The sequence below is a fragment of the Pavona decussata genome, unplaced genomic scaffold (assembly GCF_977016875.1).
Source record: "Pavona decussata unplaced genomic scaffold, jaPavDecu1.1 SCAFFOLD_51, whole genome shotgun sequence".
NCBI classification, from domain to species: Eukaryota; Metazoa; Cnidaria; class Anthozoa; order Scleractinia; family Agariciidae; genus Pavona; species Pavona decussata.
Genome location: NW_028145473.1, coordinates 28,844 through 54,062, shown reverse-complemented (window position 1 = coordinate 54,062; position 25,219 = coordinate 28,844). Strand labels below are relative to the sequence as shown.

Below are 25,219 nucleotides of genomic sequence, written 5' to 3'. Positions count from 1 at the left end.
TTTCCGAATTTCGGAGCCCCTTAAAACCCACAGACGTTTCCGAATTTCGGAGCCTCCAGCAACCCACAGACGTCTCCGAATTTCGGAGTCCCTAACACCCCAAAGACGTTTACGAGTTTCGGAGCCCCTAACAATCCACATATGTTTCCGAATTTAGACTATTATAGCGCACTGAAAAAAAATTATCACTCCGACAGAAAATAGCAAATTGGACGGAAAGAAATTGGTCTTTCGTCAAGACCAGGGGAAGCAAGATATTAAATTTACCGTTTCCGTCAACATCTGTAAATTTATTCACTGTTCCTCTTTATTCCTATAGATACATTATCTGATCCTGACAGCGCTTAATTGAATGCTGATCCCCCATCACGTAAAACTGGACAAAACCTGCTTTTTTACACCAAATTCTAAGGAACTCAGAATTTCTGATTCCCCCATGAGCAAAACCGGCTATTTATACAAGATTCTGACAATGTGTACTTATTTTCTCCGACCTCTAAACAGCTGCTTTAAACTCTCTACATTGATAAGTTGAAACCTCTTCCATTCAGACTTGTCTTTCACGGATGAGTCAAAAGAGCGGTTGTCTTATTTCACCACCTTCTCTGGATGCTAATGCACTGAAACGTATTTCCCTTCATTTCTAAAGAAAAAGAAATACAACGTGTTAAAAGCTTTATACCATAGTGAAGTGTAACATGGACGAGGAAAAATTCTCAAGTCCAGTAACAGGAATAACAAGCGCAAAACTGCTAGGTATTCAGCGCTAAATCTCCGAAACAATTAATCCATTTTCAATCTGGGATACAGTATTTCATCCAAGCCTTTTGAGTCTGTTTGAAGCTATTTAAAGTATGGCAAACACAACTGGATATTCTTTCCAACTTGAAAAGCAAAATGCACATACGAAAGGAAGCATAGCCATTTTTTGTCGACTCGCAATACAGGCATTTCAGGCAGCGTCACCAGAGAGAGTGCAATAATTCAACTACTAGTGGGACGATGACTTTTGAGTGGCGGTATTGGGCTACAGGCAGCCGTTGAGAATTAAACGCGTTAAAAGACTTTGTATGGGAAATAAACTTAACTACTGTCGATTCCGAAGCTTAAATAACGCTAAATTTAGCTTTCATTCAATAAAACGAATAAAACTGACTCACCTCCGGTGTATTCTTGCGCTTTGGGGATTATTTTACCGTTTCGGGCATTCTTTGAAATCACTGTCACTCTCTTCATAAGACTTTGCTCGCAGCGGACTAGAATCTTGAACTCTGCTATCGACTATCGTGGACTTATGTTAACGTACGTGCTTCTACCCAAATCTGCCCGTCTAACTTTAAATAATCGATGTCTTTCGCTTCCGCTTTTTCACTAAATTCCACGCTATTGAAATACTTGACATGTCAAAACTTAACGGCCACGCCACAAAAGGAAATGAATGACCTTTGTAACAGCCACGATCTGACAACAAAAATGTAACGTAAACAACGAGTTCTTTGAATCAGTTCATGAGTCACGCAAGGTTCTGTGACATTTTGTTTTCCCTCTTAGTGTCAAATAAAATGATCATAGCTGCGTAAAACCGGAGAAGAGAACTAGACCTAGAAGAGTGAAATAACTGTGGAGCACAAAGATCTTTGAGACAATTTGGAGAGTTTGTTTGCAAGCTACGTGACTCGACATCGATCACGTGCATGCTATGACGCATTACCGGACTCTTGACCGGTTGCTGTCGCGTGGTTCAAAATAATCTTCTTGTCTTTCAATTCAAATTATCCTAAGCGTCAAGTTGGTTAATTCTCCGTTTTGGTGTTGACTCCATTCAAAAAAGCCGAAAGGCAGGAACGTTTCATGTTGTTTTGTGGATAAGTTGCTGAGCTAAAGTATTGCCTCAATGAGACTGGAGACAACTAACATTTGGGGCGGCATTTATCATGGCTGATGGCAAAGTGCTGTTATTCTCAGCTCACGCTGGCCTTTTACGCCGTTTTCAAGGTAATTATAAAGTTTCGTTTCATTGTATAAACGTTCTTTACCTTGCAAAGCTAGCACTTGTAAATCGCACTTGATGTACCTAAACGATAAAGAACATGACTACCCGCGTCAATTCTTGTCAATTTGTGTTTTGTGCGTTTACCGAGGCCGTTATTCCCATTCAAATCGCGCGGGTTTTCCATTTCCTGCTTCTGACATGGTTGTGATATTTCTATGCCATCCTTTCTGAGGTGAGACAAACCTTTACGATGAACTCTCGTCATGAATTCATTTTGTTTGAAGGAAACATATGCATACATATCGTCCGTGGCCTAATTGCATGACCAAACTTTTGTAAAGGTGTTGTCATATGCAAGACATGACAGCCACTTCATCAACAGAGTCACTTTGTTTTTCATCTGCAGAAGATTGAGCGGTTTAGGTTTACCTAGGTATTTTCATTGATGAATTGACGAAAGTGTTATCATTCTTAGAAAATGGGATGCCAGCAGGCTTGAGCCTGAAGAGGACCAGCATCCTCATTGGGCAAACAGGAGGAACGAACAAAAGTGAATTTATGGAAAATCTGACAGAGAAAGCTCGTTTGTCCGAAGGCTCCCAGTAACAGGCTGTCTTTCTGTTTTCATTGACATGCAATATGTTTTATCGTTCATCAATAATTATGAATGTAGTAAATATTATTCTGTTAGTTTTTTTTTATAAATTTCATTTTATATCTCAAAATATTATAGGTTAAGAACTAGTTGCTAACAGCGAAAAAAAAAAAGAAAAGAAAGAAACGCGTTTCTTTCACCGGTCTGTACAGACTGTGCACTTTTAAGTTCGCAGAAACCGTCACTACAAGTCCCTAGAATATTAGTGGTTATCGTCCTTTATCCAGCAACGAGTGCTGGAGAGAAAAACGCTAGCCTTTGTGATTGTATAACATCGGGAATACAGCTGCCTCGAGCCTCAGCGTACTGTAAAGTAAAATAATTCTAGGGCAAGTGCTGAGAGGACCCGAAATTCGGACAACCTTTCGATATCTAGGTGGTCATTTTTCCTCGAATAAGTGTTGGGGAGGGGGGGGGGGGGACTGAAATTCGGAAAACACGTTGAGTTTAATAGATAGAAATGACCCTTTTGAGTTTATTAGATAGAAGTGGTCGTTTTTCCTCGGATAAGTTGTTAAGGGGGTCCGAAATTCGAAACACCTCTAAAGTTAGTAGTAATGATCGTTTTTCCTCGGATAGTTGTAGAGGGGGTCCGAAATTCGGAATACCTCTCAAATTAATAATAATGATCGTTTTACCTTGGATAAGTGTAGAGGGGTCCGAAATTCGGAATACCTTTCAAGTTAATAATAATGATCGTTTTACCTCGGATAAGTGTAGAGGGGGTCCGAAATTCGGAATGCCTCTCAAGTCAATAATAATGATCGTTTTACCTCGGATAAGTGTAGAGGGGGTCCGAAATTCGGAAGACCTCTCCAGTTAATAATAATGATCGTTTTACCTCGGATAGGTGTAGAGGGGGTCCGAAATTCGGAATACCTCTCAAGTTAATAATAATGATCGTTTTACCTTGGATAAGTGTAGAGGGGGTCCGAAATTCGGAATACCTCTCAAGTTAACAATAATGATCGTTTTACCTCGGATAAGTGTAGAGGGGGTCCGAAATTCGGAATGCCTCTCAAGTTAATGATAATGATCGTTTTACCTTGGATAAGTGTAGAGGGGGTCCGAAATTCGGAATACCTCTCAAGTTAGATAATAGTGATTCGTTTTCCTCGATTAAGTGTTGAGGGAGTTCAAAATTCGGAATTTCTTATTTGGAACAGTAAACTGTATTCTTGTTATTAGGCTTGCTCGAAATGGAATAAAAAAGTGTGATTTTGACGGAATTGTGATATTTTAAATCGTGCCTCTTATGAACTTGACGGAAAGCAAATTTTCCTCCGATGAAATGCCCTACTTCGCACGGATTGGCAAAATTCTTCAGTGCGTTGTGGTTATCTTGCACCGAATTTCTCTAAAATGTAATGCCACAAATTAGTTTGGAACGCGTTAGTATTAACATCAAGTAATATTTAATTTGTTGCAGTTCGTCCTCGTGTCTCCCTTCATGCCGGACCTCATCACACCATTGAAGGAAGTAACTTTACTTTTCCAACGTGTCACGTCACTGGGCATCCTACCCCAGTTGTCAATTGGAGAAAATCATCTGACCAGTTACCCCAGGAGAGGGTGAGGTATAAAAACAACAGGCTACAAATATTACATGTTCTTAAAAGTGATTCAGATGCATACTTCTGTTCAGCAACCAACGTTCTAGGGAGTGATGAAAGGAAAACACTGCTAGTTGTTGTTTCCCTACTTCGATTTGCAGCGAAGCCACCCGCGAGGGTTGCTTTATTGCCAGGCGAAACTTTGACGTTGAACTGCAGCGCTACTGGTGATCCACAACCAGACATCAGCTGGAAAAAACAAGGAGCTCAACTGCCAGCTGAACGGAGCCAGCAAAGTAATGGCGATTTAGTCATTCGGGGCTTACAAATGAGCGATACAGGATATTACATATGTGTAGCAACAAGTGCTGGAGTGTTTAACATCGAGACCGGAACCTACACTGAAGTTCGAAGGGGTATGTTACTATTGAAGATACTACTTAGTTTTAATATAAAATGACTTACTATAAATTATATCACAACAGCTAGCTATTAGCTATCTCTCGGCTCGGATTGGATCCTTCTCAAATTCTGTCGTCAGTAATTCTTACCTAGAGGTTGACATGTTATCACCGATAAATAACCAGGAGATTTTGAGAACACTTGTCGCCACGCCAGCACTTTAAATTTCCGGTGGCTCTCTCTCCTCTCTCCATGTCTCTCTCGTAAGCTTTCGTGTGGTTTCGTCCATGCTCGCCAAATCTCCGTTAATCCTAAGAGCAAGATGTGGCTGTACGATCGGTTTAAGTTGTACACAGTTTGTTAATTAAGTAATCTGTTTTCAAGTAGATGCTACAATGCATAATGAGGGGCAGTCACGCTAAATCGATCTCTGTGTTTTGGGTCCTGTTCCTCGCCTGTACTGTCCTCCGCTATCCAAAGGACGTTTGGGTTGCTTGTGTAAGACCCATTGGCAGCTACTGGAGTTCCCTCGTAGCGAAACAACAAGGGAAAACTTCACTTGTCAAGATGCATCAGTACTCATCTCGGAAAGCTCTTCGACCAGAATTTGCATATGGGACAAGCGAGTCTCATTAACCGAGAAGTTGCCTTTGTTGTACTGTACACGGATTGCTTCATTCTATTTAAGATGTGCGTACACTTGTCATTACAAAGGAATGCCGCGTCCCACATTCTACCGACTGCCGCGCATCAAGAGACACAAGCGCCCTTGCGCTTATTATTCCAACACCAACGCCTCATTCCACGTGCCTCTTGTGGGAGATCTAGTTATCAAACTTAATCGATCCTGGCCCTGTGAGATCTTTAGACAATGGCTCCTGTTCAATTGTTTCCAGAGTGGCACCACGACGGCTCTTCCCAACACAGGAAACCCAATAGCGACAATTGTATCGCAGCGTGCTTATCAAGAACTACGGGCGCATAGGGACACTAGCAATTTGATTGAAATACGTCCCTCCAGAATGGGTATAAGATTGCACAAGCAGATACTATTATGCAACCTCAATGCTCGTTCTGTCAGAAGTAAAACAGCACAGATTCTTGATTTTATAGTTGATCGCAAGGTCAAACTAGTCGCCATTACTGAACACTGGCCGAGGGCGAATGACTTGGCTGTTAAGGCTGAGCTATGTCCTGATGGCTATTGCATTGTGGACCATCCAAGACTTGATCGCCGCGGAGGGGGGACTGAGCTCATCTACCGTGACCCACTTGATGTTTCTAAGGTTAATCCTGGAGTTAGTGACCAGGACTCTTTTGAATTCTCCGAGTGGATTGTAAGATCTTCCTCACATAACATACGGCTTGTGATTGTCTACAGACCGCCTTACTCAGAGGAGCACCGTGTTCCTGTTAGTGTGTTTCTCGCCGAGTTTCCTGAATACCTTGAGTCCCTACAATTATGCAAAGAACAATTGCTTATAACAGGCGATTTCAACATCCACGTAGACGATCCTCAAGACTCTGATGCATGGAAATTTTTGGAGCTGCTCGAGGGCCTGGGTCTGGAGCAGCATGTTGATAAGCCCACCCATCGCGATGGACACACTCTTGATTTAACTATAACACGCATGTCTGAATGCCTGGTTTCGCACACGCCTGTAGTAGATCAGTTTATCTCTGATCATGCCGCTGTCCTATGTTGGCTCACACCGCCGAGACCCGTTCTTTCCGTGAAGACTTCCAGCTACAGGAAAATAAAGTCAATTAATATGGAGCAACTTAAAAGAGATTTGCAGTCTACCGCGCTGTGCGCGGCAGTAAAACCAACTTCTGCTTATGAATTAGAGGCGTATGTAAACGCGTAAAACAGTACCCTTTCTGCTCTCCTAGATAAACATGCTCCGCTTAGGACTCGTACTAGGGTTAGCAGGCCTATGGTCTCTTGGTATAGCAATGAAATTGATGATGCTAAGCGTTCACACCGGAAGGCTGAAAGAAAATGGAGAAGAACGCGGCTGCCTGTGGATTTTGCTGACTTCAAGCGGAAGAGGAATAAGGTTACTAATCTCATGAACAAAGCATGGGAAGAGTTTTATTACAAATTTATAGAGGATAATAGAACTGATCAGAGAAAGCTTTTCTACGCAGCCAAAAAAACTGCTTGGAGCATCTGATGTTTTGAGATTTCCGGTCCATCTTGACAAAACTGTGCTTGCGAATGATGTCGGCAAATTCTTTGTGCGCAAGATAGAGCACATTCGTCAGGATACTGATGCCATCTGCTTGAGTTCTGCTGATCGTAATCTTGTCCCGCCGGACGGGGAGGCCTCGGATACCACTGACAAAGTACAGCGCTCTTTTAGCAACCTTAGTGAGCGAAATGTATGTGAGCTCATTGAAGCCTCTGCCAAAAAGTCGTGCGTATTAGACCCATTTCCAAGTAATGTGGTCTGTGATTCATTAGATGTTCTGCTTCCGGTGATCACAAATAATATTAAAAATTGGAAGGAAGCTATCGTAAATCCTTTGTTCAAGAAGGGCGCTAATGATTTCCCTTACAAGAACTTGCGTCCGGTTAGTAATCTCCAATTTGTGTCCAAAATTACTGAAAGAGCAGTATTTGACCAAGTATACGCCCATGTCATGAACAACAAACTCTTTCCCGCAGTCAGCTTACAGGAAATCACATAGCACTGAGACGGCGCTGGTTAATATAGTTAACGACATCTTACTTGACATGAACCGTCAACATGTGTCTTTGCTTGTATCACTTGACCTTAGCGCTGCGTTTGATACTGTCGACCATACCATCCTCTTACGCCGTCTCAAGACATCGTTTGGTGTTACTGGAGATGCGATCAAATGCATCGCCTCCTACCTGTCAGCTCGATCTCAACGTGTTATGATTGATGGTGTACTGTCTTATAGATTTGATTTGTCTTGTCATTGGAGTTCCTCAAGGGTCATGCCTTGGACCACCTCTGTTCTCTGTTTATGCGAGCAAGCTGTTCCAGGTTATCAAGAACCATTTGCCTAATGCGCATGCGTACGCTGACGACAGTCAGCTTTATTTGTCGTTCAAGCCGGACAGTTCAATGGGTGAGACGGAAGCAAGAGGTGCTATGGAAAGATGTATCAGGGCCGTAAGGGCGTGGCTGATTATTGATAAATTAAAGCTGAATGAAGATAAGTCTGAGTTCATGCTCATTAGAACTCGCCAGCAACTTAGCAAAGTTAGAAGTGACAGCCTTATGGTTGGTGACACGCAAGTAAAATCAGTCAGTGAAGCTAGGAATTTGGGTGTCTGGTTCGGTTCTAATTTCCAATTTCGCAGCCATATAAACAAAGCATGTCAATCGGCTTTCTTTTCGCTATATAACATATTGCGTATAAGAAAATATCTGCCTTTTGAAGCTGCAAAGTCATTGGTGCAAGCTTTTGTTATAAGCAGAATCGACTACTGTAATGCAGTGTTATATGGTTTGCCTGCCATACTCGTTAATAGGTTACAACGCGTTCAAAACGCTGCCGCCAGGTTACTGACCAATACACCACGTTATTCGCACATTACACCTGTGATGATTAATCTCCATTGGTTGCCAGTTAAATTTAGGATTATTTTTAAGGTAAATTTGATGACTTTTAAGGCTCTCCATGGCCTAGCGCCAGCATATCTTAGTAATATTGTATCATTCAAAGGCAATTCTAATTATAATTTAAGATCAAATTTTAGTAATTTATTAGCTCGCCCGGCAATTAGATCTGCCAGACCACTGGAGACAGAGCTTTTTCGGTAGCTGCCCCATTTTTATGGAACTCTCTTCCGGAGACCCTAAGGCCCTAAAGCTCGGAATACACTTCTCAAGCACTCGGAATTTTACACTTTTCAGCTTCTCGTTACACAGACGTTTTCATAGCTGTGAATCTTTCCTGAGTATAACTGAATACATTGATTCTTCCTCAGTCAAAACACGGCAATTACTTTCATCTCTGCTCGTTTGTGAGCAAACTGAGTTCGGATTAACTAAACACACCTGTCAATCACGCAAAAGTCTCAAATAATCCAAAATCAGCGAGGCAAATGGCTGACCGGTAGTGGCCTTAAATCTGGCCACTGATATTTTACCAAAAGACACCCCCCTAATCTGTGTCATGCACGAGCGACTTGGCTACAATACGGCTATCAGATATTTTCATCTGTTGATTTAAAATAAATCATATTCTAAAATATCTTATTTAACGATGTTCCAGATTCCCCAGCTAACGTGCTGAAGAAACAGAAAAAACCTGAACAGTAATACAACCTGAAACAATTAAATTAATTTTAATAAGGATGAGAAGCTTTATCAGCTGCCTTCGATAGCCAATCGGTAACTGTTCCCACGAAAAGCAAAATAATATCTTTGAAACATTACGTCTAAAACCAAAGTTTATTGCTGGGGAAGTTCACAGACCTACAGAACAACGATGTCTTGTACATGCTTGTTCGATCGTACTGAGCTCTTGATGGGAGGGGGTTACCGTAGTGAATTCCCAAATCAAAGGTCAATAAAACAGACACAATACACCTGAATATACAATCAAGAGAAGGCATCTGTGGCTCGGTATCGGTATCGGTATTCTCCTGGTTGACCCCTGGTTAGTAAAAAGAATAAGCTGAAACTCTCACAATTCACATTTATTTATGTAATGAAATAATTACTCTATAGAGTGTATTTCTATATACATTTCATATGGAAATGTTATACTGACTTTTTTATTTTATGTAGCTGTAGACGTCCTTAGTGCATCCAATATCCTCGGAAGCCTCGACAGCAAGTACCTTGTGAAGTTGATATCTTATTTAGCGCCTGTCCTTCAGAGCTCATCCCGTAGCAGGTTTGTGAAGTGTTGGCGCGCTAAGACTGATGGCTGGGCAGTATCTACATTTCACAGCAAATGTGATGGAAAGGGTCCCACTGTTACTATAATAAAAGTTGGCAGCTACATATTTGGTGGATACACTGACGTGTCTTGGTCTAGTATACGTAAGTATCAAATTATGGTAGCGCAATTTTCAATAAGTTTACTGTATCATTCTGGAGTAAATATTGAATGATCAGATTTTAATATAGAGTGTTTTCACATGACGTCACAACGGCCATGTTGGTGTCCCAAAACAAAGCAATGGCGGCCATGTTGGTGTCCCAAACTAAACCTCTGGGAATTGAACTCTATTTTTATGCAAATACTTTCTTTTGTTTCAGTAAACCAATATGGCCAGTCGTCACGTGAATGAAAACACTCTGTTGATTCGATGTAGTCCGCGACAAATGTTTACCAACGAATTAGCATGCCTAGTTAAGTTGTTTTCTTTTGAGAACGCTGGAGCTACGAGACTCGTAAAGGCCTGGAGTAAGAAAAGGAAAATATATCCGGCATGTCGGTGGGAGAGGGGAAAGGATGTTTTCAGGGCAGCCCGTGTCGAAATTTCGGTGGCGTTCCTTTTTTTTTTATTTTTCTTCATCGTAGTTGCAAATGTGCATCTTTCAATTATTAACTCGTTACGCGAAATGCCCTGAGGGGGCATACCGTGTCTAAAAACGGGTCGATTTCTTTTTTTTTTTTTTTACGCGGGATGCCCTGAGGGGCATACCGTGTTTAAAAACGGGTCGATTATTTTTTTTTTCTTCTCCGTAGCCACAAATCTGTACATTAATTTATTCATTAAACTCTCCCCTCTCCTACTCGGGATGTATTGTTCTGATTGTCTTCAACAAAAGCAGGCCAATCAAAATCCATTTTTGTCGCTTATATTGCGAAATAGGGGACCCACTCACCCCTACCTGTGTGACGTCAAAGCATCATTTAATTAACAGTGGATTAAATTTGTGTCGCCATATTGTCAACATGTTCTGGACTCAAGTGTGCCGTTTTCAAACGGAAATTTCACCATTTTGAAGCGGCAAATCGAAAAAATAACTTTTAAGAAGCACTCGACATCTAAAACGGTGGAAATTGGAGAGTTCCTGTCGAAGGAATCGTGCTTTATTTGACAGTGCCGAACTACGATGGGAGACTTAAAAGAGGTCATTGAGAAGCTTACGTTATAGTAATGGAATTTTCGAAACTTCCGCTGAGAACCTTAGTAGCGTAACACAAGGGAAACAACATATCGCGATCTTCGTGACTCAAAATATACCATTAGCAAGGATAGTTTTATCAATCGGCGAAGCATACAGTTGGAATAAATGAATTAGCCTCAGCATCTCGTGTAAATGCCAGTACATTAATTTATTCATTAAACTCTCCCTCTCCCACTCGCGGGGCATACCGTGTTTAAAAACGGGTCGATTATTTTTTTTTTCTTCTCCGTAGCCACAAATCTGTACATTAATTTATTCATTAAACTCTCCCCTCTCCTACTCGGGATGTATTGTTTCTGATTGTCTTCAACAAAAGCAGGCCAATCAAAATCCTTTTTTGTCGCTTATATCGCGAGGGAGGGGACCCACTTACCCCTACTTGTGTGACGTCAAAGCATCATTTGATTTATTTATCAAAACCGGATTAAATTGGGCGCCATATTGTTAACATGTTGTGGACTCAAGTGTGCCGTTTTCGAACGGAAATGTTACCATTTTGAAGCGGTGAATTGAAATAATAACTTCTAAGAAGCACTCAACATTTAAAACGGTGGAAATTGGTGAGTTCGTGGCGAAGGAATCGTGCTTTGTTTGACAGTCTTAGAAGCACGATGGCAGACTGAAAAGAGGTCATTGAGAAGCTTACGTTCTCGTAATGGACTTTCCGCAGATTTCGGTTAGACCCTAAGAAGCTTAACACAAGGAAAAAAGAGCGTAATGCGATCTTCGTGACTCAAACTATTCCATTAGAACGGATAGTTTTATAAATCTGCGAAGCATACAGTTGGAATAAATGAGCTAGTCACAGAATCACGCGTAAATGCCAGTATAGGAATCTTGTTTTACATGTATCAAACTCAGTTATCTCCTAGAGGGGATATTTTTTTCTCCTATTGTCTTTTTGTCTTTAAGAAAAACGGTCCAATCAGAATCCAATATCTTAGTGCATGTCAGCAGGGATCGGACGGAAGTTTTTCACTATTGTGACGTAACGTATCTGGAACTGAGAAGAAGCAAGCGGCCACATTGTTTTAATGTTTTAGATTCAAATGTGCTATTTACAGAAAGAAAATTAACTCTTTTGAAGCGGTAAATCGAAAGGATAAGTTCTAAGAACTACTCGACAGTTTAAATGATGGAAAATGGACAGCTCGCGGCAAATAAATTTGGTATTGACTGCGGACCAGATTGTGTTTTGCAATGCGGATAGGAAATGTCAAGCTTTAGCTTAAAACATTACCTGCACTTCAGACTCGTCGAACTGATGCCTAAACGTTACTGGAAATCCACTTCATAAAAAATTAAAAGGTTTGATTGTCAATTTCTACTAAAAGTGTTCATGTTCATTTAGGAAAACTTTTTCCCTTCAACAATAATATTGTCTTCTGTCTTCTGAGTCAGATAATGTTATCTACCCCGGGTCATGACGTTTTCTGAAAGCAATTTCCGGTATGATCTTGAGTACCGTAACGCAATACACTCTGTTTTTTTTTTTTAAAAGAACCTTTTTTATAAGAACGTCGAGGCTGAGATTAACCAAAATTTTAAGAACGTGTTAAGAACATTCCTCAGGCTGAGAGTCGATTAAGAACGTTTTTATTTTGCTAATCTGTATATAAAATCAAGGTAACAGATGGAAATTAACCAAAATACTTAAGGGCATGTTTTGTATAACATTAACAATTGTGAAACATCTCGGTTTGCCATAATCAGCAGTTCTTGATACCATATCTCAGCAGACAATGCGCTTTAAAAGGTTTTCTGGTCACGTACTCATTGATTTACTAAAATACATGTAGTGTATACCATGTTATTTAAGAACATCTTAAGAACGTTTTCAGCCTCTAATCGCAATCAAATATAAGAACGTTCAGCCTCAGCTCCAAAATTAGACGTTCTTATATAAAAAAACAGAGTGTATTTCAATTGTGAAAGGAGATAGCTTTAAAATCTGCGAAGCGTAGAATGGAAATAAATCAGGCACAGTATCACGCGTAAATGCCAGTATAGGCATCTTGTCTTTGTTTTGTTTGTTCGTTTTTGTTCTTTCTTGTTTTTTTCTTTTTTAACTATTTATTGTCCTTGTTGTGATCTTTCTTTTTCTCCGTCTTCTTTCCGGAAGCTTTTAGTTCGGTTCTTCGAGCTTGCTGGGAAGGGAAACGATTGCTATGCCGGCTACAAACAAAGCAGTCACGGTATTTCGCAACGCTGCAATGCTTTCAACTTATTTTGTTCTCGTATAAAAGGACGTCTGAGCAGTAAGCTGAAAAATTGAAAACTTATATCGTAGCATAATCATGGGTTAACCTCAATGTTGCTACTCAGACTTGTTATTGATGTGAAGCGCATGCGCCATCTGAAAATAAAGCGCGACTAGCCTGCGAGCTGTGATTCAAGCGCGTGTTTACGATTTCATTGCAAGCGGTGAAATCATAATATACTTTGAGTTATTCCGAGTCATTCGCTTTCTCCTGCAGCAGAAGAGACGCTCTTATCAAAATTATTCAATTTTCACCTTCCAGTAAAATAAATTGTACTTTGAATAATTCATTTTATCTGCTGGATAAAGTTACCGTTATCCCTCGCTGAGCACAAGGCGGCGGAATGTGAAATACGTGCGCACTAGAGTAAAATTAAAAGATGTAAATGATCTTTTTTGTGTAGGCCTCAGAGCAGAATCATAAGTGACCTCTTGTTATCGTCAGTAGCTAGCGGTCGGGCTTAGTAACGTATCTTTTAGGGAACCGAAGCAGACGTCAATATTGAACTTACTATACAGGTTTAGGAGTTGACTGAAGTGTACGCTCCAAATTGGATCTGTGTTCCGCTATCTCTGAATAATTTCTGTATAATGCTATAGTGGGCGGCATCACGTTCATTTTCATTAATTAGCGCTCAAGGATACTAAAAACTCAGAGTAATTAAAAATCATTTCTCAATTTTTTCCCCTAACACAGTTTTTCCTGAAATAAGCACATTCCGCGTATATTTTAGAATTTTGGCTTTAAGGTGTTTGGAGTGAGCGCTTAAGGGAGCGCTTAATCCAGGACGGGCGCTTCAGAGTTAACTGTCTTGAAACGTTGGCGCTTAATCGAGGAAAAATGGTAACTAGAATATTTGTACCAATGCTGAGAAAGTGTTGAGAAAGAAGTAATTAGTCACATTTGACAAAGGAAAAGGGTACAAAATGGACTTAAAGTTCTAGAAAAACTGACACAATACGCAACGCTCTTTATCAACTTATAGTGTGACGCGATCATGGTCACAAAAAAAGGTCGTCAAGAGAAATCTGTTGCGGCGCGATGGTGTAGTAGTTACCAGGCCGCAAGGATCACACGGTCGGTGGTTCCAAGTTGGTTGATCTCATCATTACAGTGCCGTTTTCGTTAGACACTAAACTTTTCCCCACATTATCTCTGTTCACTCAGGTCTGTAAATGGGTAATTGCGATACACTGCTGAGGATAACTACACGATGGACTATAGCTATTAGTAGCAATACTTCCCGTTGTTCCTGCCACAGAAACCGGGTTAATCTCCGGCCGTGTGGACCACTACACTCGTAGTGCGATTTTATATTTCTTATGCAGTGGCATCAAAGAAAAAAAAGATTTATGGACAAGAAATACATAGAACGAAGCTTGGAGTGATTTTGTTTTCCTTATCTGGATTACATCTTAATTAACATTTCAGGCGTGACCACTTGACGGTACAACATTTGTTTCCCTAGTCTTCCAGAAACGTTCTAAGGATCGCAGACCGAGTGAACCAGCAACAACAAACTCAAAAAATAGAATTATTTATTTTGTTGCTGTTTATCTTGTCTTTTTGTGTTGTTTTTGCTTTATTTGGCTATTACCGTTGCAAAATTAGTGTCTTATTCGTAATTCGCAATCTCTCACCTATTTTTTTTTCATTTTTTTTTATTTTTCGTGGTTCAGATCCTCATTTGATAAAACAGCAGTTACGTATTATACAATTAAGTAATTATGAATTTATTTTGTGTTAGAGGATGACATTACATGTATATAATTAAGCTAATATAAAATGAAATCATGTCAATAAGTAATTATAAAATTATTTTAAAATGATGCTTCTGTACACGTTGGAAATTAGCACACCGGAAAAACGTTAAACACCGCATACTTATAAGGAGGAAGTTTTATCGGGTTTTAAAACTACTGCACGTGATGTTTTATCGCCCACTTGATAGGTCAATAGGCTTATGAATTATTAATGAGTTTTTGGACCACTGTAAATAGATTCCAGAGCCATTTCCGAGTTAGGCCATTTCGGAGTTGCTGTGAACCTTATTATGAAAGCGAGGCTAAGTGCAAAAGCTTTTCATGTGATAATTAGTTTTGTTAGCATATGAATGAGAACTAATTTTCATAATAAAAACTTTGCACTTAGCCTCGCTTTCATAATGAGGTTCACAGCAACTCGGAAATGGCCAATTACCTTAAATGATAAAAACGAATACTCGTTTCCACTCCCCCACCGACCCAACACGACAGTTTCTTTAGAAACTAACCCTTATCTATTTTTATAGATATATTTCCACAATAATGTTAAGCCAACTGTGTTTGTTTTCCTTTCCTAGGTTCTGGCGGTTATGCTTCATCCAGTAAATCATTTATTTTCTCACTGTATAACATCAATGGCTACGCTCCTGTTAAGCTGCAGATCAAGTCTGGGCGAACCAGTACCGCTATATACAGAAGGCTTAGTTATGGACCAACGTTTGGTGGCGGACACGACATCCACATATCAAACAACGCAGGAAGCAACCGAAATTCTTACACCAATTGTGGCTTCACTTACTCCCTCCCTCCAGGGTATTCTCCATCTGGTTCCTGTACATTTTATGCAGGAAGCTACACGTTCACTCCCACTGATGTTGAAGTATTCTACGAAACAACCACTTAGGACGAACAAACAATATACTGTGGTTCCAGCTAACCCAATGACCTTATGAAATATTTCAAGTTTAAAATGGTGGCTGTTCTCTCGATCTCGCCATAGCATCTCCGCTTTCTTATTTCCACTTAGACAGCTGTAGTTATTCTGAGGATACCTTCAGTCTTCGAAGATCAAGATTTCTTTCCTTTCGTTTTAATTTGTTTATTTTTTATTATCACAGTTCTTCTGACTGAGTTGTATCGACGGCACAGTATGTTTGGTTTGCTCTGTCTGTCAAAGACCCTTCTCCAAACTGGTGGCCAAAATTTCAAATAAGTTTAAATTACAAACGTACACCAGCACTAGAAAAAGCACTTTTACTTTGATAACCCTGCAAAGGTTTAGCATACCAGGTGTAATGTCAGCTGAAAAAATGTAAGTTGTAAAATTGAAACATTTACAGACCTTTGTATGACTGTGGGTATGACGTATACCCCCAGTCATACAAACATCTGTAAATTTGTCTAATTCCATCTTACATTTCATAAGCTGATATAACATATGCTGAAGCTTTGCAAGGTTCAATACTAAAGTAAAGGTGCTCTTTCCAGTGCTGGTATAAGTTTTTCATTCAGTTCAATTTAAACTCATTCAAATTTGTTGCCGCCATTTTAGAGAAGAGTCTATTGTAGGTTACCTGGTACTAGCCTAAGGAACAAACGTTTTTTATTTATTTATTTATTTATTTATTTATTTATTTATTTATTTATTATTTTTCTGCATTTTTCAGGTGAGCAGAGGAAAGCGCGGAGCGCGAGTCACACCCTTCCCGTCACGCGTGACTTGCGGTCCGTGCTTGCCTCGCGTTCTTCTCCGCTAGCCTGCTAAATGCAACAAAAAATAAATAAATAAATAAATGAATAAATCAATCAATCAATCAATCAATCAATAAATAAATAAATAAAGAAATAAAGAAATGAAAAAACGCCTGTTCTGTAGACTAAATTGTAGAAAAACAGGGGGTGACGTAAGAGATAACTAATAGGTGAGCAGGGCATACACACTGAGTTAGACCGATACTCCACACCAGATCATTCTGCGTTGACAGCTGTCCATTTTTTTCTGTGACATTCTCCCAGTTGTCCACGAATACAAAAAGCAGAACCTTACTTTGTACAGATTAATTACAATTAGAATTCCACTACTACATTATTTTGACAATGACACCGGACAGCACGCAAAAAATGACAGCGCAACGCTGTATAAGATCCCGTATCCCTGGTTTCATTAGTATATTGCTGAGTAGTAGCAAAAAAGCTATATGATGTTGAATAATGAACAACTTAACCGATGTGTTAACAAATTATAGCCGCGGAAATTTTACTCATTGCTGGCGCTTCAGGCAACAAGTGAAATATCGGCCTGTATAATACCTAAAAATTCAAAATAGGGTACATGTACTCGAACATCTAAATTTACGTGTCCTGTGTATCATTAAAAATGTTTTTCCATTGCCACTGATTCGTGTTGAAGAGGGTTGTCCCTTGTATGGAACTAAGAAGGGCCCTAGAATCCGTTGTCGAGTCGTACGAGTGAATTCAAGCATTGTCGAGTCGACAAAGAAAATTGTGGAGTGGAAAAATGCATCTCATTAGGGGACTTAGAAAATATCCGTCCTTGTTTTTAAGACAGAAGGGCCATAGCAATCGGTTGTCGAGTCATACGAGTGGACACAAACATTTTCGAGAGGGACGAGTCGACAAAGTAAATTGTCGAATGGAAAAATGCATATTATTAGAGAGACTAAGAAAATATCAATCCGTGTTTGTAAGGCAGAATGGCCGTGGATTGTAAAGATGGATTTGTAAAATATGGACTGAATTTGTAAAACATGGATTAGTAAAAAGTGGATTTTAAAGAAGAATTTTTAAAATATGGACTACATCTGTAAAATATGGTTTTGTAAAACATTGACTGGTAAGAAAAAAGTTAAGCAAAAGACAACAAAACAAAACAAATCCATGTTTTTACAAATCCAGTCCAGTCCAGTCCAGTCCTTGTTTTACTCAATGCCACTCAATAGACAGTGCTTTCTAAAAATTCTTTAATATGTGGGAAAAAAAAGTCAATACATCTCTCAAATTAAATAAATATATTTTAAATAGTACAAGTACGCGTTGTACAGCTGCAATGCGCTGTTACATAGTTGTATGTACTTTGCTTTAATATAGTCAGGGGTGGGGAATGGTACTTTCGAGACCACTGAGTTCCAGAGATGGCCAGGTGAACATTCTATTCTCCAGTCCTGATATTTTTTTAGTCTTTCAAACAAAAATCGATCGAGTCTCCAAGATGGCTCCGTTAACAAATTTATACTGCGAGACCCGAGTGAGTTGAGACAATTCGCCACGCCTTATTGAAAGAAACAGGTAAAACACAACATGCTAGACTTTCAATAAGTGAGAGTAGAGGACTGTCTTCTAAGTTCAAAAAAGTGAAATAGGAAACTTGTGCAAGTACAGTACAAGTAAATCCAACGCTAAATTCTTACGGATATCAAATTACTATGGAAAGTCATTACTAACCGCTATTTAAATCAGATTAAGTTTCTCTAATATACAAGGAAAATGACCCCTATAACAGCCTCAATCTTGTCTCATCCATTTTAAAATCCTTATTTCTTGTTGTTTTGTTCTTGTTTTTAACCGGAATATTGGAAGAGTTTTTTTCGTCCACTACTTTGTTTGGCATGAAAGCCACACAAAGTCTTCTTTATGTTTCAAGTATCTGGATGTGACATCATCACTGTCGTCCGCGTTGTGGTAACGTTGTCAAACTGTTTTTCTCTAGATTTCTTTTTTCTTTTCTTTGGGCTTCTGGGCAATCCTCGAAAGCAATAGAAAAGAAATCAGGAAAACCTAAAAAGATAAGATTAAATCAGACGCAGTTCATGAAGTTCTCTACAGTTTTTACCAGAAGAGTGAGTGAGAGAATTTTCCGCACCTAGGCAAGGGAGACTCGACTTTTTTTACAAACTTCGTAAATGAATTTATTGAAAGGACGTTGCACCAAAGCCATTTCAACAAATCTTTCACTGAAGAAGACTTTTTAATTTCCCGTTTGCCTAACGAACAAATACATCGGAGGAAGCATTTCTGTCCAAGATTGCAGAAAGAGTTTTAAACATAAAACACAAACATCTCTTATCACACGCACTTTATCTTTCTTTCTTTCTTTCTTTTTTTTTTTTTTTTAGTTAATTTATTTTTTATTTGAAGAGTTATCCGCCCGGACAATGTACATAAAGCACTCTGCAGAAAAACGGTACGTACCTTTAACCTTTAACTTGCTGAATAATAGGCCAGTGCACATGACCAGAAGTACATCACAAGACTACAGGACAACCCCACAACTGGTGTGTACCAGGCTGAGATAGAAATAACAAAATATTTAATTTTTGTGCGTTGAGCTAAAGTTCAACGGATAGACAAATCATGAGGTTATATAAGTAATTTTCTGGGGCATTTCGGTAGTGGTGGTTGAGGGGGAAAAGGGGGGGGGGGGGGGGTCGGCATTACTTCAGGATTCGGAGATAATTCTGCGTGCTCAATAATCTGACGTAAAAGAAATAACCGTTTACACAAAGAATAGAAAAGAAAACACGCTGAAGACTATGTAACTGTACACGTGTTTGTGACGCCATAATTTATATGATGTTAATTTCAAGAAAGCGATAACTCATATTGTGAATCTTACGGATGCCGAAATTATCGGCACCGTTTTCAACGTTTATGTCTGCAAATGTCTATGCATTCACGATGTCTATGTTTTGGGCATTTTTGCGTTCTGGCTAAATAATTTTCCCCTTTCCCAGTATGAAAATCTTTTCAGTAGAAAAATCTGATGTTGCCAAACAATTTATCAATGGTAGTCAGAGTTAGGATCCTAAGATATAATGTTAGGAAATTTCCATAGCAACAGTATGGTAGTTAAGACTGTACTCCCTTAACCCTTTCCTGCCCAAGAGTGCCATATGGCACAAGACGCAATTATGAGCTCAGTATTTGGTCAATTTTTGTGAAATTTGCACAACCAAAAGATCTTGGGAAGATCTACAAATTGAAGGCATAAAATCATGCCCCTCTCCTTTATGAGACTTGATTTACCTCCCCTCAAACTTTTGGATTTTTTTTTCCTTTGTACTTTAAGGGCCCAGTTGATATCTCACAACAAGCAATGCACTAAGAGCTGTACATCATGTACAGTATAGTTCAGGGGGATACCCAGTATATACAACGAATAGGAAAATTTTCAATGTTTTTCTTCTTTCGTTTTGGACTTTTCTCACTCCAATATGTGACCTCCTCCATCTCTGTTGGTGTGATTTATAGCACACCCCAGAAAATACCTTTTAAATGGTATATCACATGAGGTCTCCCAGTTCATAGTTAACGATTTAGAAAAATTCGACATTTCCCTCGGGCAGGAAAGGGTTAATGCTCACGTGACATACCCATACTTGTATTTTCCTCTTCTATGACCGCACAATTCGTCTCCTCCTCGTCGCTGAAATTCTCCCAGTTGTCATAGTAACGTTGTATGTTAATAAGCGGTGGAATAATAGGCTTGGCTGGAAGGCTTAAGGTACGCTTTGAACGCTGGGTAAGTAAACTTGGCTGAGTGAGTGGCTTGAGGGAATGGGAACGAGTGTGACGCGACCGTTCCAGAAAGGACATGACGTCGCCTTGCCAAGCTACAAAGAAGCAATATATCAGGTTAATTCATATATAATGTGATTGAAAATTAAGAGCCGTTAAACAATGAATAATGGTAATAGGACTGAGAGGAGTCCAATTCGGTCTGTAATCATACGAGCGGATTATAACAAAATCGCACGACCGCGCAGCGGGAGTCCGATTTGTTTAATCACGAGTATGATTACAGACAGAATTGGATGACACGAAGTCCTGTTACCAATTAATCATAACACTAACAAAATTTGAGATAAAAGCCAACAGTTTAACGTTTTGGTGAATAAATAGAGGTTATCTAACTGATCTTATAGACTGCTGTTTGACTGACTGACGATGAGTTGACGATCGCTTAAAAGACTTCAGTACTGAATATAAATGATCATGAATGGCTGACGGACCACTCTATAAACTCCCGGGTGCCTGTCAGACCGATCTATCGATCAGCTAATGGACTAACTAAATAAAAATAAATAAATAAATAAACAAAATAAATGACTTTATTTAGTGTCGAAGTATTTAGCACTGTAGCGCTAATTGGGTACACTACAAATCAGTGAAATAAAGATACAAACTGAAAATAACATTTGTTAAAAATCCCAACTGGTTGGGAGGCAAACCAGTTGGATATTTACAAAGCGTGGCCTTGGATTTGAAAATGGGGCTACTGTGAAACAAATCCTAGTGATCAGAGCGGGACTTGAACCCGGGGCCTCGGGACTACAAGTCCGGCGCTCTCACCACTAAGCCGGCATGCCGCCTCCCTACAGGTTGATAACCTCACAGTGACTGCATAATCACAGCCCAGCTGACTAATGCTGACTTAGTGACTTTCTGAACGTTCCACCGACCTACCTGCCGTGACGGCTGAACCATATTTATCGTCTGTTGCATCTAAGACGTGTTTCTCAACACGAGCATTGATTTGAATACCAAATCGCAAAGCACTTGAAGCTCCAAAAAATTTTCGAGCACTCAATTTTCTTTTGAACTCTCTAAAGTTAGAAAACTCTTCCCTTTCGTGGTAAATTCTCGTTTTGCCAGACCCGGAACCGGTGACTCCTGACCCATTCAGTCTACGCAGTTTATTATAATTATTAATATAATTCATTCGTATAATTTATTCTTGTGCGAATTGCCTCAATGATTTAGATAATTAAGCCTTCCGGCCCTTGGGACGTGACTAGGTTTAATGCGTTTTGAATACATTTCCCCCAGCACGTAAGTCGACAACATCAAGACCTGATTGAGCAGATATTTTTTGACAAACAATTCCCCGTTTTTATCTTGTGACAAATATTCATTTGATTTCTCACGGCATCCATAAATAACAGTATTCGGCTAAATACTGCATGATCATCATGACTTGCATAATTTCAGCTGTAATTTGTTCCGGTGCCTGGCTGGCGGTAGACTGTCTTTAAACTGTGTGCTGTCGAGATGTAATCGTAATTTTCATTGAAAAATATCTTGAGTATATATGTATTTTATCTTTCAGATATACAACTTCAAACAGCCTCACCTTTGATACCAAAAAAGGCTGTCCTACTAAAGTCAGGACTGAATAACTGCGATCAAGCCCGTGGAAGTCTTAAGGTTGCGAGAATTGTCTTCCTCTCCTATTGTAGTTTCCGCTTCTTTAAGCTCTTAGCCTATCTGACCGGTTTTTGTGTATTTCTAAAAATAAATTATCGTTACAGACGATAGCAGCTTAAGAGCTTTATTGTTCTAAGACAATCAAAATACTTCGTCTTAAGAGGTCAGGATTAACGTAAGCCTACCTCACAACAAAGAACGTCATAACGTCTAGAATCAAAAAAGACAATTACCACCTACCCTTTCCGGAGAAAATCGGCGCTCTAAGCTCTAAGCTAAAAATTAATTTATTTCAAGGAATACATGTTTACTTCAATTTTTACGCTTTTTAACTCTTAAATTCAAGTGCATCTAGTGAAATTGATAAGAAACTCATTTGAAATGTTTTGTTTTTCTTCATTCGCTATGACGACAGTAGCAAAGGTTCTATTGTACATAAATAGTCAGGAAAATAGGATTTGAAGATGCTATCTTACGCACTTAACTTAAGTTGCAAACGTTGCAAAGCCATTGTAAAATGTAATAATAACACACGACCGGTACCACAGCAAAGATCTTTTCAATAGCTTTTATTTTAATTACCAAACTTTAGGCTTTCAGATCCGCCCACAAGACAAACTGAAAGTTCGGATGGATTAATGTTGCGTATTGCGTTTCAGCCCACTGAACCAACAAATGCCATGTTTTTCAAGTTTTGTTCTCCACCGGATATGATTTCGATCTAATGCGAGGTGCAAACGATGTTTTAGTTAACGTTTCTCCGAGATATTGTATATATGTTAATATAGCTAAGACGAAAATAAAATGAATTATGTCTACAATGCGCGGACTACTACTCTGTGTGCGAAGTGATTTTATTATGCCAGTAGGTTTTAAATTGCTCATACAATATTCTTTTTTTTTCCTGAAGGGACCTAATTTCTCAGTGAAAATGCATATCCCCATGTGAAGATCTGAACGAAAACGGGTTTCCATTTCCCTGAAATCAGTCATGCTGAATTAATTTACCCAAACTGCCGTATAAGCGGTTGAATTGCTTTTATATTCAGTAAATATTTCTTTGTTAATCAAAGTATACAATTTAAGCCAAACCTGGCAGTAATATTAAATACCACTATTTTTTCTATGGTACAGGCTGGATAACAAGAATTTTATTTTATATTTATATACAATTTATGACGAGACCCTTTTTCCAGGAATACTGAACAGTTCCTCCTTTTCAACCTGTGCTTTTAAAATCCCTCTTGCTGGCGAGGAATCAGATTCCGTGTTTAAGAAATGTTGCATTATCTTATCCGAATTACGCTCTTCAGTTGAGAACAAATAAAGCCGGAAAAGCGATTAACCATCGTTATGCAAATTTTAAAAGGTTTTCAATGATTAGTCTTCAGCACTGTATACTGTATACCGACGAAAGCTGACACGAAAACTTTCTGTGCAATAAACAATAGTAAATTCTGCGAAGTCATGTCCTTTTAGCTGGATCGATATATCTGGGAAGGAAGTTTGGCATGCTCGGCTGACTTATCTCCGAATTAATGCTGTGCAGATACACAACGATTGGAAGCAAATAACAACAAAGCAATCTTATGAATCTATGAAATGCAAATAGGTGGCGGGTATTCTACGCTTCTGGTAACAAAAAAAAAATCATTACAGAACCGTGTGCCTTTACTAACATCTGCCTGTATATAAACAGTTTTTAAAAAGATATAGGAATGAATTGAGAATACGTTGTGACTGTTGCATTTGAAGACCAAATTTGCATCCGACATTCGCAGTCTATTTCCGCATTCAAGTAAAACCCAATTGGTGTTGATTCGTTTCATCCTTGAAAGCAAAATAAGTTCACTAACAGGCAAGCAAACAACTTAATCAACTAATGTTTGGACCAAGACAATTGGATTATGAATTTCATTTTTCTTTTTTTCTTTTTTTTTTTTTTTTGTCTGAAAGGTGCTAAAATACAAGGTAAGTAATTTTTTTGTCTTATTTCGAATAAATTTTGATGCTGAACCACAATAAACCAGCGTGGGAAATTACAGAACAAATAAACAGTACCACAGGAATATACAGTTCAATATCGGCTTCAGAATAACACAAATTTAAGGGATTTATTTTGAACAAATTCGTTCAGTGTTAAAAATAAACCAATTGTCACATAAAACACTAGTACTCGTTTGAATGGTCGACATAACCACAAGCAAGAACCACTTTGGTTAACCGAAGTATGACCAAGGGCACGGGCGTATATATTAACTAAATGCTACAATAGTACAACGGTTCTTATTTTTTAATCACGTACTGTCAACATCACAAACTTGACCATTGAACTACGTTATCTAGAAGCATAACGCACCACAGGAAATAACTGACTCAACAAACGGCCTCACACTAATAACGAATTAATGCAGAAGAGTTGAGCCTTTCAATTCACTTTTTAACAACCTCCCATCAGCGAAATATGTCGATCAATTAGTCCGTGTAGAATTCTCCTTTTTCAGCCATGAACATTGGATTCTTGTTCTAAAATTATACTTTAACTTGTAAATTTCTGTTATAACCTTATAGATATTTTATTTGCGAGCGAGCAAATGGATGGCCAAACTACATAACTGTATCTTTCCGGTGTCCATCCGAGCTGTTGTACTTGAAAGAGTTCCGGCTTTTGTAATGTTAACAGCCGCAAAACGAGATACATTTATTCCATAACACAAAACGAACGTCAGTGCTGGATTATATTTCTAGATGTCCCAGGTTAAAAGAGGCTGAAATATTAGTTCATCCATAATCGTGTACCACAAACCCACCACAAAACAAGCGACTCAAATGAAACTCTCGATCTATAAGATGAATTTACAACGCCACTCCATACTGAATTTGTTTTGAAGATTGCTGAAACGAGTTGGCCAGGAAATTTACGTTGCAACGTTTTTGAAAACATACCTTGTTGTTTGAGGGATACGGTTTTGGTCGAAAGCTCTCTTCCTAAACTTACTGTCAGCTCTTTGACGAACATTTCAGCGTTTTTTGAATATGAATAAGTTAACGCGTTTTTATTGTTTTGTTTTATTGGCAGAAAGTAAGTGCTTCCTTTTGAAGGACAATATAATCTATTTTTTGCGCGCGATCTTAATGAGGTAAAGGTGGGCTCGAAAACTTAATATTCCGAATTAAACTCACAGGATTGGCAAGATAAACGGGAGCAGGAATGCATGACTCAAATCGAGAATGTATCTA

The 25,219-nt window shown here is 39.0% G+C and overlaps 2 protein-coding genes, 1 long non-coding RNA gene and 1 pseudogene across 4 annotated transcripts in view; 3 read left to right on the top strand and 1 right to left on the bottom strand.

Annotated features, from left to right (window-relative positions):
* Nucleotides 1-16,576, top strand: part of LOC146480926 (uncharacterized) — a 142,848-nt pseudogene extending 126,272 nt beyond the window's left edge. The window contains exon 5 of the transcript XR_014864497.1: nt 15,334-16,576. The product of XR_014864497.1 is annotated as an uncharacterized LOC146480926 (transcript). The remainder of the gene's footprint in view (nt 1-15,333) is intronic.
* The window catches only part of LOC146480924 (roundabout homolog 1-like), a 28,549-nt gene extending 5,840 nt beyond the window's left edge, over nt 1-22,709 (top strand). The window contains exons 3-5 of the mRNA XM_085108607.1: nt 4,078-4,617; nt 9,376-9,627; nt 21,882-22,709. Of these exons, the coding sequence (XP_084964733.1) occupies nt 4,078-4,617; nt 9,376-9,627; nt 21,882-22,090 (1,001 nt within the window). The 3' untranslated portion in view covers nt 22,091-22,709. The remainder of the gene's footprint in view (nt 1-4,077; nt 4,618-9,375; nt 9,628-21,881) is intronic.
* LOC146480927 (uncharacterized) lies at nt 1,747-3,051 on the top strand. The gene is made up of 2 exons (XR_014864503.1): nt 1,747-1,995; nt 2,469-3,051. It is a non-coding gene; the product is annotated as an uncharacterized LOC146480927 (long non-coding RNA).
* Nucleotides 17,537-22,008, bottom strand: LOC146480925 (uncharacterized). The gene is made up of 4 exons (XM_085108636.1): nt 21,906-22,008; nt 20,146-20,385; nt 18,965-19,059; nt 17,537-18,550 (listed from the first exon to the last, which is right to left on the bottom strand). Exons 2-3 carry the CDS (start codon nt 20,366-20,368, stop codon nt 18,974-18,976), a joined length of 309 nt encoding a protein of 102 aa, XP_084964762.1. The 5' UTR covers nt 20,369-20,385; nt 21,906-22,008; the 3' UTR covers nt 17,537-18,550; nt 18,965-18,973.
* Nucleotides 22,710-25,219: the final 2,510 nt, after the last annotated feature.

Bases quoted from the DNA above. Each gene is read 5' to 3' on its own strand.
- LOC146480925 (XM_085108636.1), bottom strand. From the start codon at position 20,368: ATGTCCTTTCTGGAACGGTCGCGTCACACTCGTTCCCATTCCCTCAAG. The intron at 19,060-20,145 runs GTATGTCACGTG...TTTCTATCTCAG, and splicing joins AGAGGAAAATACAAGTATGG to CCTGGTACACACCAGTTGTG.